This window comes from Poecile atricapillus, chromosome 3, assembly GCF_030490865.1.
Source record: "Poecile atricapillus isolate bPoeAtr1 chromosome 3, bPoeAtr1.hap1, whole genome shotgun sequence".
In the NCBI taxonomy this organism is placed as follows: domain Eukaryota; kingdom Metazoa; phylum Chordata; class Aves; order Passeriformes; family Paridae; genus Poecile; species Poecile atricapillus.
In genome coordinates this window covers 12,845,659-12,860,115 of record NC_081251.1, presented here as the reverse complement: position 1 = coordinate 12,860,115, position 14,457 = coordinate 12,845,659, and the positions used below count along the sequence as shown (strand labels likewise).

The 14,457-nt window shown below is 38.6% G+C and overlaps 1 protein-coding gene across 2 annotated transcripts in view; it reads right to left on the bottom strand.

Annotated features, from left to right (window-relative positions):
- The window catches only part of NBAS (NBAS subunit of NRZ tethering complex), a 161,350-nt gene extending 147,451 nt beyond the window's left edge, over positions 1-13,899 (bottom strand). For both annotated transcript variants that reach the window (XM_058834123.1, XM_058834124.1), the window contains exons 1-9: positions 13,739-13,899; positions 9,315-9,369; positions 8,619-8,655; positions 6,816-6,893; positions 5,850-5,897; positions 4,711-4,754; positions 4,179-4,312; positions 3,394-3,527; positions 3,174-3,272 (exon numbers count right to left, since the gene is read on the bottom strand). In XM_058834123.1, coding sequence (XP_058690106.1) covers positions 3,174-3,272; positions 3,394-3,527; positions 4,179-4,312; positions 4,711-4,754; positions 5,850-5,897; positions 6,816-6,893; positions 8,619-8,655; positions 9,315-9,369; positions 13,739-13,882 — 773 coding nt within the window. In that variant the 5' untranslated portion in view covers positions 13,883-13,899. The remainder of the gene's footprint in view (positions 1-3,173; positions 3,273-3,393; positions 3,528-4,178; positions 4,313-4,710; positions 4,755-5,849; positions 5,898-6,815; positions 6,894-8,618; positions 8,656-9,314; positions 9,370-13,738) is intronic.
- Between the last annotated feature and the right edge of the window lie 558 nt (positions 13,900-14,457).

Sequence of the window (14,457 nt, the reverse complement as noted above, 5' to 3'; positions counted from 1 at the left end):
GTCCAACCTATGACCAAACACTACCATGTCAACTAGACCAGATCAAGGGATGGTGACCCTACCACTTCCCTGGGCAGCCCATTCCAAAGCCTAATCACTCTTAATGTGAAGAAGTTCCTCCTGATGTCCAACCTAAAATTCCCCTGGCACAGCTTAAGCGTCATCTTCCATGTCCTCCTGGCTTCTTGGGAGAGGAGGTTGACCCCCGCCTGTCAAAAGAAAGTGGCAGAATCCCTCTTGAGAGTGATGCTTAAAGTTCTTAAGAGTTTTGGCTATTCTGCGGTGTAAAGAATAGCCTAAGGCAGTAAAACAGAAGTCACTTTTACCAAAAACTGGAGGACATGAACATGAGGCAGCCTAATTTTTTTTTTTCTCGCAGAGGTGCTCTACACAGAGCACAGCCAGCATGCACCAGTTTGTGCAGCTGTTTCTAGGCTTCATTTCTATATCCTTAAACATCTACATACTTCTGGGACCATCTGAGGACTCCTGAGAATACCAGAGGACTCCTGGGAAGCCTTTGAGGAACTTCACAATGCCTGTCACTACCAGGAAGAGCTAGTTAGCAAGTTTTAGAAGCTTTGAGCTAGGTTTGCCAGCTGTTCCTAATCAAAGGGTGCTTTGAGATTTTGTTCTAGTTGGACACCTGATTAATGGGCCAGGAACCCTTTCAACAAGTCCTAGAAAAAGACCTGTGTAAATGCCAGGCCTAGAGTGCAGCATTCTGCAGAAGATGATGCCCTGAAGCTGTCCCTGTGTCCCCTAAACAATCACAGTGATGTGCTGCCAGGCTCAGTCTCCAGCACCTTAGAGACCTTGACACAGATGTGCGGGTCTTGGACTGCAGTGACACAGCTCCAAGCAACCTGCTCTAGCTGACCCTGAGGTGAAAGGGAATGGACTGGATGATCTCCAAGAGTTCCTCCAGTTTCAAACAGGCTGCTCTTGCAGTACCTCTCCACAGGTTTGTACAAAGTTGAATTGAAGATAACCAGTGTAACGCTGGTCTCAAAAACAAGCTCAGCTGAGGCATCCAAGCAGAACTCAATATGCTCTTCTTTACTTAGCAATTTTGATACAAAAAAAAAATTAAATAAATCTAAAACCCTTTAACTCCTTCATCACAAGCCCTTCATTGCAAACTTTAGCTTTTAATACCAAGTATTTTCTATAGCAATTGCAGATAATCCAGAAATAAGACATTCAGCTCCAGACTAAGATACCAAAACAAAAGCAGCTGTTGAACTTTGGATCTGAGTTTACAAAAATCTCACACTGAAGCAGACAATTAAGTTTTGTTAACTAAAATGCACCATAAATTCCATCCCAGATGACAGTGGGATCATGTGAGAACACCAACATTAGGTATCTAAATTAAGGTATATATATAATACTTTTCAAAAACAGTAAAAGGCATTATTAGATTTTTTACCAAAGCTATTGCTTCAAGTTTTCCTACAGATTCAGAAACATTCCCTATTGACATATTCTCTTTGCAATTATCATACATCTAGCTGAAAAAATTAAGTTCTTAACTGCTATTTTATTGCACTATAATGGGCCATGAGCAAATACATAGTAATACAGTAAGTCAAGCCTTACAAGCAGTGAAGGGACAACAGTATAATTTCATCATCTGAGATTAAATGAAATGCAAGAAAGAACAAAATGACAGTTTAACTCGTGTTATGTGATCAAAGTTCACATTATTGAAAATTACAAGTTCAACGTGTCAATCATTTTCTTTAATGCACAACTTTGAAGTAGTTGAGTTCAAGCCCTTCTAGGATTTTTTCAGGTAACAAGGAAATTTCAGCAAGAGACTCTACTTGGAAATTTAGAATTCTGCAATGCCAAATTTACAAGCTTTCTACCACAGACTAAATTCAAAACAGACTTTCCTCCATCAGGGGCAAAACATTGGTTCTTTTGTTTTCCATCCATTCCATCCAATTTTGTTTCTTTCACATGTCAATTTTTATACTTTCAACTTTTCAACCTTTCAGCTTTACTAAGCCACCAACTGGCTGCACATAGCAGGCAATACAACCATTAACCCTGGTCTGATCAAAGGAAACAATGGGTTGGTTTTGTTGTCTGGTCATGTAGTGCTACCAAAGCTCCATAACCCACAACTATTACCTAAAAACTGCAAATTTAGTATACTGAGTATTAATTATGTGAAATCACTAAATATTAATTAGGTGGAAAGAAAAAAACATACACAAAATTAATTTCTCAAAATAAGCTAGAAGAACATTATATCTCATTAATAATAATTTTTTTCCTAAGATAGATATGACAGCTCACTTAACACTGAAGAATGAGAACAAGTTCTATCAACAATGAGTTTCTTCTGGTATTCTACAGCCAAGCCAAATTTCCATTTAAAACAATACAGTGATATAACACTGAAAGATTCAATCCTAGCAAATCTAATCAAAGAAAAATACCTAGAACAAAGTTTAGTTCCTACAAGTGAAGGGAAAGAGAAACAGAGTTGCTGAGTTTATCTTGCAACATAACAAACTGACATTAAAAAAGCAGACACATTTTTATGTTAAGTAATAGGCTAACCAGGATCTATTCCAACTACACTGGGTTCTAGAGGAGGCAGGCAGTCAGTCCTCACTTCAAGTCTAGTTTCTGTACCAAACAGGTTACTAATAAAGAAAACACATCACAAGACAACTCCAAATACCAAAGCCTGGCAGGTCCAGTCATAACAGTAAGGAAAATGGGCTGGCCAACAAGTCCCATCAATCAACTCCAGATAAAGGGGGAAAAAACCCACCAAAAAAACACACAAAACCAAACAAACACCCAACACCTAAACTTATACTTCAGCCTTTACCCATCTTTCATCACATTCAGAAGTTTCTTTTAAAGCTGTTCCTGACATTCTAAAACATGCATGGTGCTTACACAAGGTATACAAACACAAAAGGACACTTTACCAATGGAATAATGAAAGTCAAGCGAGATGAACTTCATAGCACCTCTTTCATAGCAGAAAGAGACATGACCTGTTATTACTGATGCAATTTTAGAATAGATTTTTTTCCCCCCCTCCCTATCCAAGTCACTTCAATGTTTATTTTGCCATGTTTTGTTCATCATTTACATTCCAATGCCAGATAGCTTACATTGTAAGCTACAAACAGAATGCTTACCTGTGACCAGGATGATAAATGACAGTTGTTATCCCATGGGCGTAGTGGCTACTAAAGCTGAAACTATGACTTTCTTGAAAGCTTTGATTTGTTCCAACACTAAGTATGCCAGGGAAAAAAAAATATATGCATTAGTTCAGATTTATTTTCTTTAAAGAGTAGAAAGAATTCCTTTGAAGTTCACTGTGCCTTCTCAAAGCAAGTCAAAATTTATGCTTACCTTACCAGGTAACTTCTCAGTTCTCCACGATAATTAACAACAAGGAGTTCAGCTGACCACTGGGCACTTGCTTTGTATTCTAGAAAGATCAATCCAGCAATAGCGTAACTCAGATCGCCTGGAAAACTTGCTGTCTTTACCCAAAAATGAAGGCAGGCATTGGGAGAGAAATGGGATTTTAAAAAGATGTCTTTGTTACTGAAAGAACTAGAAAGTTCAATTATTATAATTTGTATTACAAATGAAATACATTTTCTTTTATCTTGATTTTAAAGAAGTATTATTACTATAAAGTTTGCAAAGACAATATATTGAAGAAATACACTTGAACCACCTTCACAGACCTGTTCAGTACACCCTCTGAACATACAAAATAGAAAATATAATGTGTGCAGCCTGTCAACAGCAATTATCTAATATTGTACCAAGCAAAGTAAGCAATATTTCTTGATTTACAATTTGACTCTGCATATAAAATGCAGATTTATAATCTATCACTACAAATTGTGGTAATTCCATAGTTTCATTATCTGATGCACCTACAGATCTACCACAATTCCAAAACAGATGTAAAACATACCCTTTGTGCTGTTGTAAGGGCTGCACATGACTTTTGTTAATCGTATGATGGACGTATTACACTGGAACTTTTTATGGTCCATCTCTGCACAGTATTCATTTATAACAAACAAGCCATGATTTGAAAAAGGTCAAAGAGAGGAAATTATGCATGATCCTTTAAAAAAGTTCTACTATATTTGTATTTAACCCAACAGAGCACATACCGGTGAAATGACCAAAAGCTCACTACCCATCAGGTCAAACACTCTGACTGTTCCACTGCTTTCAGCATAAGCAAGTAATGTACAATCATGACTCCATGCCACCCTCCTCCACTGAGGGTTAGGATCCTTTGGCACTATGAAAAACAAATAAAATTATTGATAAAAGCAAAAAATAAATATAATCCCTTAAAAAGAACAAAAAGGCAATTGCGTTTAATAAAAAAAAAATGCAGGGGGCCCTACCAGCATTACAAGCATATCTCAGAGGAGGGTAAAAAAGAAAAACCCCATATTGTCTCCCAGAGCCATTAATTCTAACTATCATTTCATTTCAGATTTTGTGTATTAATCATCATGGAGACAAGTGGCAGAGGGAGAATGACAGAGCTAGTCACAAAGCAAAACTACTAGGAGATTCTTTCTAATGATTTTAAGAGATTATATCACTACTGTTAAAGTAAACCAACACCACCATTTAGCAATGTATGAATAACAAACAATGATGACACTAATGATGAAGAGGTTGCCATACCTTGACATTTTCCAACTATGGATACAAAGTCATCCTTTGCAGACCTGCAAAAAAAAAGATTCGTATGAATTTAGATATGAAAAAAACCATTATTCAATTTTCTGGAACAGAACACTAATAAAAGTATTCCAAGTGCACAATTCAAAGGCCTGCATACCTCTACTTGTTCAAAAAAGCAGATAGTACCTTTCACCCTTAGGCAGCTACGGTAACTAAAATAGTATTTTAGTGGCCCTCCTCCAGCTGTATAAATAGCAACATCCCTCATTTCTTTGTAATGCTGTATGAAATAGGACAGCATCATTTTAGTGCTTCATATAACTTTAGAAAAAAATACCTAGTCAGTATTCTCTAGGTTACAATTTTAGAAACAATGCAAGAATATAGTTACATTAATACAGTTGAAACACAAGATTTATTTTATAGTCTTTAAGCTGACGTTTATGGTGCTCACACCACTTTTGATTGAACAATTTTCATACACTTGCTTCTTTTACATATAAATGGAAGGTCTGACCTTCTAGCAAATGGATTTTTGTGAAGCAAGTAAACACACTCAATCAAGATCTGTTCTACAGCTAAATGTGCTCTTGAACTGGTAAAGGAGAGCTTGCTGTTAAGAGAGCACAAGAAAAGGGAAAGCATCAGTCTCTACCGCAATCCACACCACTTGTAAAATAAGGTGAAGTATTATACATGCCAGCTACTCCACAGAGAAGAACACTAGATAGCTCCTTGTCCCATTTATTAGGGGAGAATTTCTAGAGGGGGCAGAAAGGCAAAGTTCAGAAAGACTGTAATTTGTGCTGAGTATTTTTTAGGATCTTGATTGTTTTTCTTTTGCATCTTGAAAACAAAGAGAGAGATACAGATATATAAACACGTCTATTATAATTGGGGGAGGGCGGGTCAAGGATGGTTTATGTTGGTTTTGGGGTTTTTTTTTTTAAAAAGGGGGATTGCTGAGAACTAAAAAGAAACAGAAGGCTTCTGCTTTTATGGTCATTCCATGGATAAATTTCACAATATTTAACATTGCAAAACAAACAAAAAAAAAATATTTTAACATATTGCTAGCAAATGACCAGAGACACTTTCTCAGAACTCCACAGCTGAAGGAAAAGATAATGCCAAGTTACCTGATTTCTACACATTGGTCTTGAACAACTGCCAACAATTTACCATTGCTGAAAGAAAACACAGATGTGAAAGTTCATGTAAAGTCCACTCCTTACAGAATGTGCATCAGAGTCCTAGGTGCTTTTCTCCATGGTTAGATATAAATTGCCTCATTCATAAATATTTAAAAAAAAATAAAATGGGAAACATCAGTTTTAATTAAAAATAAAATACCCATGCTATAATAATCATTTCACAGAAAACTATCTGCCACACTTTTCCAGCAGCACCAAGAAAATATAATGTTTAAAATCCCACTGCATGGGAAGTCAGAGCCAGACGTTGATTACAGATAATTTTAAACAGCAATGTGCAAAACTATGTATTGCTTTATCTGGTATAAACAACTATCATAACTCAGTAAGTAATGTGTCTTTGCATACAACAAACTAAAACCTCCCCTACTACCTTCATGTAATCATGTCACTGAACCATTTTTCTGTGCATACTTGTGCTTACTTTTAAAAGCCAGTGATCTTACTGATGTTGCCAAAATTCCTGCAGAACAGCCCTGGAATTCTCACTTCTCTGTGTATGCAATAGCAGACAAGTCTTGAGGGTATGCATTCACTTTCCACAAATATAAATTGCTTCTTCTAAAATTATATATCCTGCCAAGTTTTAAGTCTTTAATGAACCACATTCAGGACTTGAATTTGAAAATGACTGCACTGCAAACCACTTTGCCTCAGAAGCTAGACAGACATTCAGCCCTGAGTGAGAGGTGAACTAACTGAAGGGAAGCAGGTGGAAGCCCCTAGGTAGCACACTGAGGCCACCTGTGAGAGCCCAGAGTATTTCTCTTGGCCAGAAAGAATAACACATCTTTAGCACAATACCAACTCAGCACAGCTATCAGTGGGTATGTTGTGGGGAAGTGTTAAATTCACTCCTGTCAGAAATGGCAAAGCATGGGAGCTGGTTACCTTGCAAGTACGAGGTGCCAGTTGATCTGCTTACTAACCAGACGAACCAGTCCAGCGGGCAGAGAAAACTTTGCAGGGCTGAAATAGCAAATCCATTAGGCTGAATCAGAACACACAGTGAACAAATGCAGTACCTGAGATGCACACGCCAGACAACTCAGCTTCAAGGCAAACATCAATTACCTGAGAGGGTTTGCAACTGAACATGAATCAACACTGCACCCTGCCAACGACAAAGGCTAACAACAGCCTTATTTTTACTAACAGAACGAAACTGCATATTAAGGGAACTGATCATTTATTTATCACTCTTTATATGCTGGTCACCAGCCAGTTTTGGGACACCCATTAAAACCAGAACACCAGTAAACAGGGCGGGTACCAAGATGATCAGGGGACTGGATGACTTGCCCTACAATGAATCAGATGCTGTGGGAATTGTACTTGTTTAGCCTGAAGAAGGGAAGGCTTCAGGATAACAAAACAGCAGCATTCTGATTGATACCTAGGAGATTACCAGGAAAATGGGAGCAACAGAGGTGCACAGCAGGAACACAAGAAGCTATAATCAAGCCTTTAGAATACTTAGGAATGCTGGGGTAACAGTTAGACTCAATGACTGTAAAGGTCCTTTCCAACCTAAATGTTCCTGTAATTCCAAAACCAAGGAGGGTCCAAGCTGACATTAAGAGATTTTTTCACCATGAAGGCAGTCAGGCACTTGAACAGGCTCACCAGAGAGTCTGGGTTCTCCCTCCTTTAATCTTTCCAAGACCTAGCTGGACAGAGCCCCAAGGAACCAGCTGGAATTCAGATTTCTGCTTTTAGTGGGACTTTAAACTACAGGTTTCCCAAGCTCCCTTCAAAACTCTTTCATCAAATACATGAAAACAGCAACTCGAAAAAATTATAAAAGCTTGAAATTAGCTCTTAAATATGACTACTGGAGGGAGTGGAAAAGTAAGTGAATTCTGTCTACAACTGAATCCTTTCAACTAGACTTACATGACAGTATGGTACCCATAAACATCACCCCTCACAAGAAAAGGGTTGGGGTGGGGGGGAATAGGTGCACAAAAATAAAGTAGAACACCAGTAATAGGGAAAACAGCATTCCCTGCCAAATTCAAGTACAGTACTGTTTCACAGGAAGTCATATTAATGTCTCTTTCCATATAACTCAAAACCAACAGATTATCTTTTGAAAGGGATAACTGGTACCTTCAGACCTGCTAAGTGGTATAACCACAGCACTGAAATTTTCCAGAAACATTGTACTTACCCCAATGTATTTCTGGGACCATTTAATGACTTTTTGAATCTAAGCTTAAATTTATAAATGGCATGAGTGCTGCTCAAGAAGTTATCAAGCTTTTTGCATGAGTCTGAATTGTCAAAGAAAAAGAATTCAAAATTATTACTCTAAAGGAAGCAAACCGTGTCGCACCATCGTATCTGTCATTGACGCTTAAGAAAAACCCGACAACAGCTTCCCTTGCACTGTCTCAGCTGGGAGTAGAGAGGACAGATAGGTGTTTGGAAAAACCTCTTTCAACTGCAAGGTTACTTCAACTTCTGATAAATGCACAAAGTCAATCTAGTATATACCAGTCTTTTTCTGTTTAGGCTTTAGATGCAACTCAAGCAGCTACAACTCAATTTATGAGAAGGGGCCAATCTAAGCATTGCTTGGACAATATTCTAAACAAGTGTTCAGTTTTACTCCCGTTAAAAATTACTTTCCATCAAATCAAAAAGCAATAAAAATATTAGCAAATTAAGCAGTACTCTCATAAAACCTACCTGTACCAGATGTACCGAAGCAAAAGCAATGCAGGACCTACAGTGGGAAGAGGTAAAAATTACATCTAGTAGTCTTAAAACACCCTCCAGTTTACTGCACAAGGAATCTCAAATGCTCACTAAAGAAAAAGGTATTGAGGGAAAAACCCTCTATTACCTGGCTAAGGAATTCTTATGTTAGAGTAAATGCAAACAGCAAATCAAAAACAAACTAAGAAAACCAAACAAACAAAATAAAAAAACACTGCACACTTTTTAGAATTCTAAGAGAAATTCCTACTGGATGAAAATCCAGTTCAGTTACTGTCATTCAACACTTGGTTTATACAATGTAATATAATCAGGATGTAAAACTCCCTCATAGAGCTAACTAGCAAACAGCCCAGTGCAAGAGATGTTAAGAGAGGGGGAAAAAAAACAAAAGCTCAAGTACAGTTTGCAGAACACAAAGCTTGTTAACTTCTTAGTTGTATGGTTTATTAGCTTGTCCCAACAAACTAATTGAGACAAGAACACTTACCAAATTGACATAAAAATAACATGGACATGTTCACAATCAGAAAACATCTTCCTGAAAACACATCCTACATCCTGTCTCCATTACATTAGGCGCTCTATAAACGGCAGAAATTGTAAAACTTACATGTAATCCACACAGGGTTAGAAGCCATGAATATGAGAACAAGTCATATTTACCTGCAATTGCTCTAGTGATGATAAATGATGCACCATGTTTTCTGTTGCCTCTTGGCTGCAATTATGATAATAATCATCAGACAGCATGTCACACATTTTAACCTAAATACAATATTCATACATACATTTACTGATTAAGTTGGCTACAAGTTCTTTATGTATTTTCTATTACTCACTACTTCATATAATGTCTACTTTAACTGCATAAGCTAGAACGGCCTATAATGCCAAATAATTTAAATGCCAAGATGCAATAAACAAGATGTGCTACAGATTGTCTATTGATTCAGCGTTGCCTCAATCTTTGGGTAGTAACAAAAGACATTGACTTCTGATTATGTTCTCCTGTAAGTTATTATAAATCATTCTTTTTTTATGTCAAATAAATGCCACAACAATCTGCAGTGCCCAGCAGTCAAAACACTTCATGTGCAACATATTATGCTAATATCTAAAGTGCTAAGCTACATTCTAAGATTGTAAATGTCATAAAGATTGTTTATGAAAGTTTCAGAAACATCAAGAAAAACAAACGATTTCTGAAAAAGAATCCACCTCTTTTTACACCAATTTGCACTATGTAACATGGCCACCCAGATAACCACCTCTACTCCATACCATCTCACATAACATTTCCACCTGGCCTACTCTAGTTAAGGCAGAAGGAGCACCTAGTTATTATACAAATGCAAGCACTCTCCAAACACAGAAAAAAGGAATACAAAACAACTCAGGATCTATATTCTTATCTATAAGAGGAGATAAAAGTATTTGTCAGTAAGAAGCAGAAAAAAGATATAATACTGAAAAGAGAACAAGGATAACCAATAAGGAAAGATCCAGAAACAAATCATCAAACTAAGCAATCATGCTTATATCTTTACTTTAAGAAATATAGAGCATCACAAACTGAGAATTAGAGTAGGCAATGACTGAATTTTCTCTTCCATTCAATATAAAATACATAGAGCAAATTTCTCTTTAACTGAAATATTCAGACCTCACCAAGTTACAAAACAGTAAGCACTGAAAGACATACAAATTTATCAATGTATCAATATGTCTATGCTTAAAAAATAGTATTTGGGCTCCCAAATTTAAATTATTGAAGATTAGTTTTCTAGGCAAAGTTTGTAATCCATAAACAGTCTTTCAAATAACCAGGCTGTCATCTCACAGCATGTAAAAAGCAAACACAGCTGTACTAATAGATAACATTCCACATTCAGGTTGATCAGCCAGGAAATAACAAGGCATTACAGTAAAATAAGTGAGAGCATAAATTATTTCTTATTGCTACCCTAGTACCTCAGGGAGAACTGCAATTTCCTAGGGACCTTAAAAGCAGAGCTTGTTAAAAGTTTCTGGATTATGAGGAAGTTCCCAGTAAAAAACATTTCCTAAAATTGCTTATAACTCTTTACAATTTTTTTAATACTTTAGGTGTCTGCTCCCGAGCCTAAACTACAGGCTCTTATTCCACACATCTTAAACTCATCGCAAAACTGATTTACTAGTATATCCTGAAGACCTGAATTTTACTTTTTATAATATATTCATTCTTATCATTTCAGCAAAAGCAATGGTTACCAGATATGCTGTATTTCTTTTTAAATTCATTCATTTTTGGGAAAACAACTTCAACTTCTCCTTCCCTACAGCATTCTAGAAATAAAATCAAAGTAACTTTCTTGCTGACAAGACACCCACTTAGTTTCAGATTTTTTTGCACACCCTGCAAGCTTACTGGGGGAACAGGAGCTGGTGGATGTTGGGGAAATCTCAAAGCATTAGACTGTAATGAAAAAAAAAACCAAAAACACAATAACAAGTGATACATTTTGGAAAATAAATTGAAGACGAGAGTTCAATCTGCCCATATTTCCATAAATCACTTCACAAGTCCTCTCTTGCAACCTTGTCCACAACCACTGCCTCATTCACTATTTTCATGGATCTACTACTCAGTAATTCCTTTTACTCTCTTTATGTATTTCAGCATTCTCCAACAGTGCACTATATACAATGGCATCACTATCCTGAATACAGACTGCTTGATTTCCACACCACTCTCCTCTCTGGTACAGGCAATTCCTTGTGTGTTTCCTTCACAAATAACTGCTATAACTGTCCTGCCCCTCCTCTTTGTCCCACAAAAAATCTTACTGGAAAGTTCAGTGCAGGTGAACAATGACAGTAAAATGTACAGTTCAGTACAATGACAATTCTGACAAGAACTAAAAGCAAATTTGGGCATTCAATCTAAGAGATCCGTGCCATTTTTATCAATGTCTTGAATTTAACATGAGTTTACAGCTTCATCACAAAACTCATCTTCCAATAGCTAGAGCTGTAAGTTCTAATACTCTGCAATTAAAAATTAATCATCTCAAATTAAATAACAGAAAAATAAAGTCCATAAAGACCTGTGAAAGTTTAGCTTTGTAGTCTAGACTACTGCATAGGAAGACATTTAATTTTGTTCCCCAGTGCAGCATTCACCCTTTCTACCATTCTTTACCTCACTTATTCCAAAAGATTCAATTCTACAAGAAAGTAGGGTGCAATTTTTTTCTGATAAGTGTGAAAAAAATAGGATAAAAAGAGACAGATGTTCCAAAGGGAAAGTCACAATCACCTAAGTAATATCACTGTTAAGGCACCTTAAGGCAAAAACTGACTCATACTGACAAAATAATCTGTTTGCCTATAATTGTCAGTGTAAAATCAATTTTCCACTAAAATGGTAAAAAGAATATCAGAAGTGCCCTTGAGTACTGACAGTTTCCAAGAAGAATGTAAATCAAGCAAACTATACAGCAAAATATTTTCAAACCTTCCAACTTCTACTACTGAAAACAGGTATTATCTTAAAAATAAATAGGCAAGAGATAGATACCAAGTTTAAAATAACCAGCACCATCTACTTAAGCTGACAAGCAGAATTCAACGATGCTTAGAAATTCTGACTACCAGGGCAGATGAGGACCCTCAGACGGTAGTTACAGTCACTTTAAATTGGCATCCTCATGTGCTGCCACTAAAGGCAGGTGTCACCTCACTGACATACTATCCACAGCTCCCTTGGTACCTACAGTGGTACTAGAGGCACCTCTTAACAAAAGGATATGAAACAATATGATTGTTTCTCAGACCAATCAGTTCCTTAATCAACTTATCACACAACTTCAAGAACACTAATGGCAGAAAAGACACTTCTCAGAAATGTGCCCCCTTAACACAGCTATAGTAGAACCAGTCTTGTGCCATCATGCCCAAGTCCTCCTCATGGTTTGCAATAGGAAAATTGTTTCCATACGTTACTAAAAACAAAGACTTTTTACTATTTCTCAAAACACAGTTAAACTTAAATAGGTGCAACTATCCATTCATCTATACAAACAGCCTATTAAGTTAGTAACTGATAACACTGCAGTTGTATTTTCCAAACATCCCTACCTGTTGCTGCAACTGAGGATTTACAGATCAAATGCAAAAACAAACAAAAAAATCTTTCTGATAAATAAAAATCTATTTTCTAGAGCATGGCTCTAGTAATTTTTAATGGGTACATTCTGCCTTGTGATGTTTTTACATCTTTTCTGTACAGTCGTTTTCATTAAGTGCAAAACTTTGCTAAAATGCTTCCATTAACAACTTTCAGTGGGAAATACATTAAAAACTTCAGTGGACTTAAAAGCCACTACCAGAAAGAAATAAAACCACATTGCTTGCACCTTTTACATCCAAGTCAGACAAGAGCAGACTTAGAGGCAGCAAGCTCAGCACATTGCAAAGGAAAACATGAAAATGGAAAGATGAAAGAGCTTCTCAGCTTTTCCAATAATCAGGGAAGAAGAACAGCTAGAAATAACTAAAAACCTGCAGTGCAAGAACAAGAACAGTGTCTTCTGATTTCTTAAGCGCTGGCATCCATTTGCGTGTGTTGCAGACATAAAGTGAAATACTTTTGCCTTTTACCCCACTCCTGCAAATACAGACACAACTATGCTAATACAAGAGTCCAGAGAGAGGATCTCATTTTCATCATAAAAGGTCCTATTTTCACCAGGACAGATTCACAGCTCTCTGTACAGCAGTTTCTGGAGATGAGACACGGACTTCATCCACCATAGCTTCGCTTGTGCCAGCTCCACAGTAAAACCCGACATACATTGTTCAATAAGCAAGAAACACTTCAGGGCATCCCAGGCGACACAAGCCAGATTGGGAATTAAGTGACACGAAGGCACAAGGGGACAATGGCCGTACGGACACCCCGTGTCCCCGCCAGGACCAGCGCGGGCATCCCTCTGAGCCTCCCGGGAGGCACCAGCTCATCGCCGCGGCGCCTCCGCGTCCCCGCCCGCGCCAACGTGGCCGGTCCCCTCCCCCGCCCGCGGCCGTGCCGCGGCCACACGCACCTGCACCTCCGTCTCCGGAGGCCACTCGGTGTTGACCAGCAAGTCGTACAGGATGTTCTCCTCCCCGTCCTCCGCCTGCTCTCCGGCGCTGGCCATGCCGCGCTGCCGGGACGCCCCTTCGCTGTCCCCGCCGGCGGCGGCCATGCCGGGCCGTCCCGCCCTCCCCGCACCGCCACGGCGACGGCGCCCGGCGGGGGCCAAACGGCTCCGCCTTTAACTCGTGCGGCGCCGGCCCGGAGCGTGCGGGCGTTCGGGACAGAGACCGCCCGGGGCAGGAGAGACCTCGGGCTGGGGATTGAGCCTTTACCGAATAGGGGCAAAAATGGGGGGAAAAGCAAAAGGTGGATTTCTCGCATTTTGTTCTTTCAAATTTAATGGTGCTACGTAGGACTTCTAAATATTTCAGTCCTACGAGTCTGAGTTCCTAGCGTTCAGCTCTCTCAAGCAGATAAAATGAGCTTGTTTGTAAGTTCTGGGCCCCTCACCTCAGGAAGGACATTGAGGGGCTGGAGCGTGTCCAGAGAAGGGCAATGGACCTGGGGCAGGGTCTGGGGCACAAGTCTGATGAGGAGCAGCTGAGAGAGCCTGGGGTGTTTGTCCTGGAGAAAAGGAGGCTCAGGGGAGATCTCACTCTCTACAACCACCTGAAGGGAGGCTGTCGCCAGGTGGGGTCAATCTTCTCCCAGGCAACTGGCAATAGAATGAGAGGACAGTCGTAA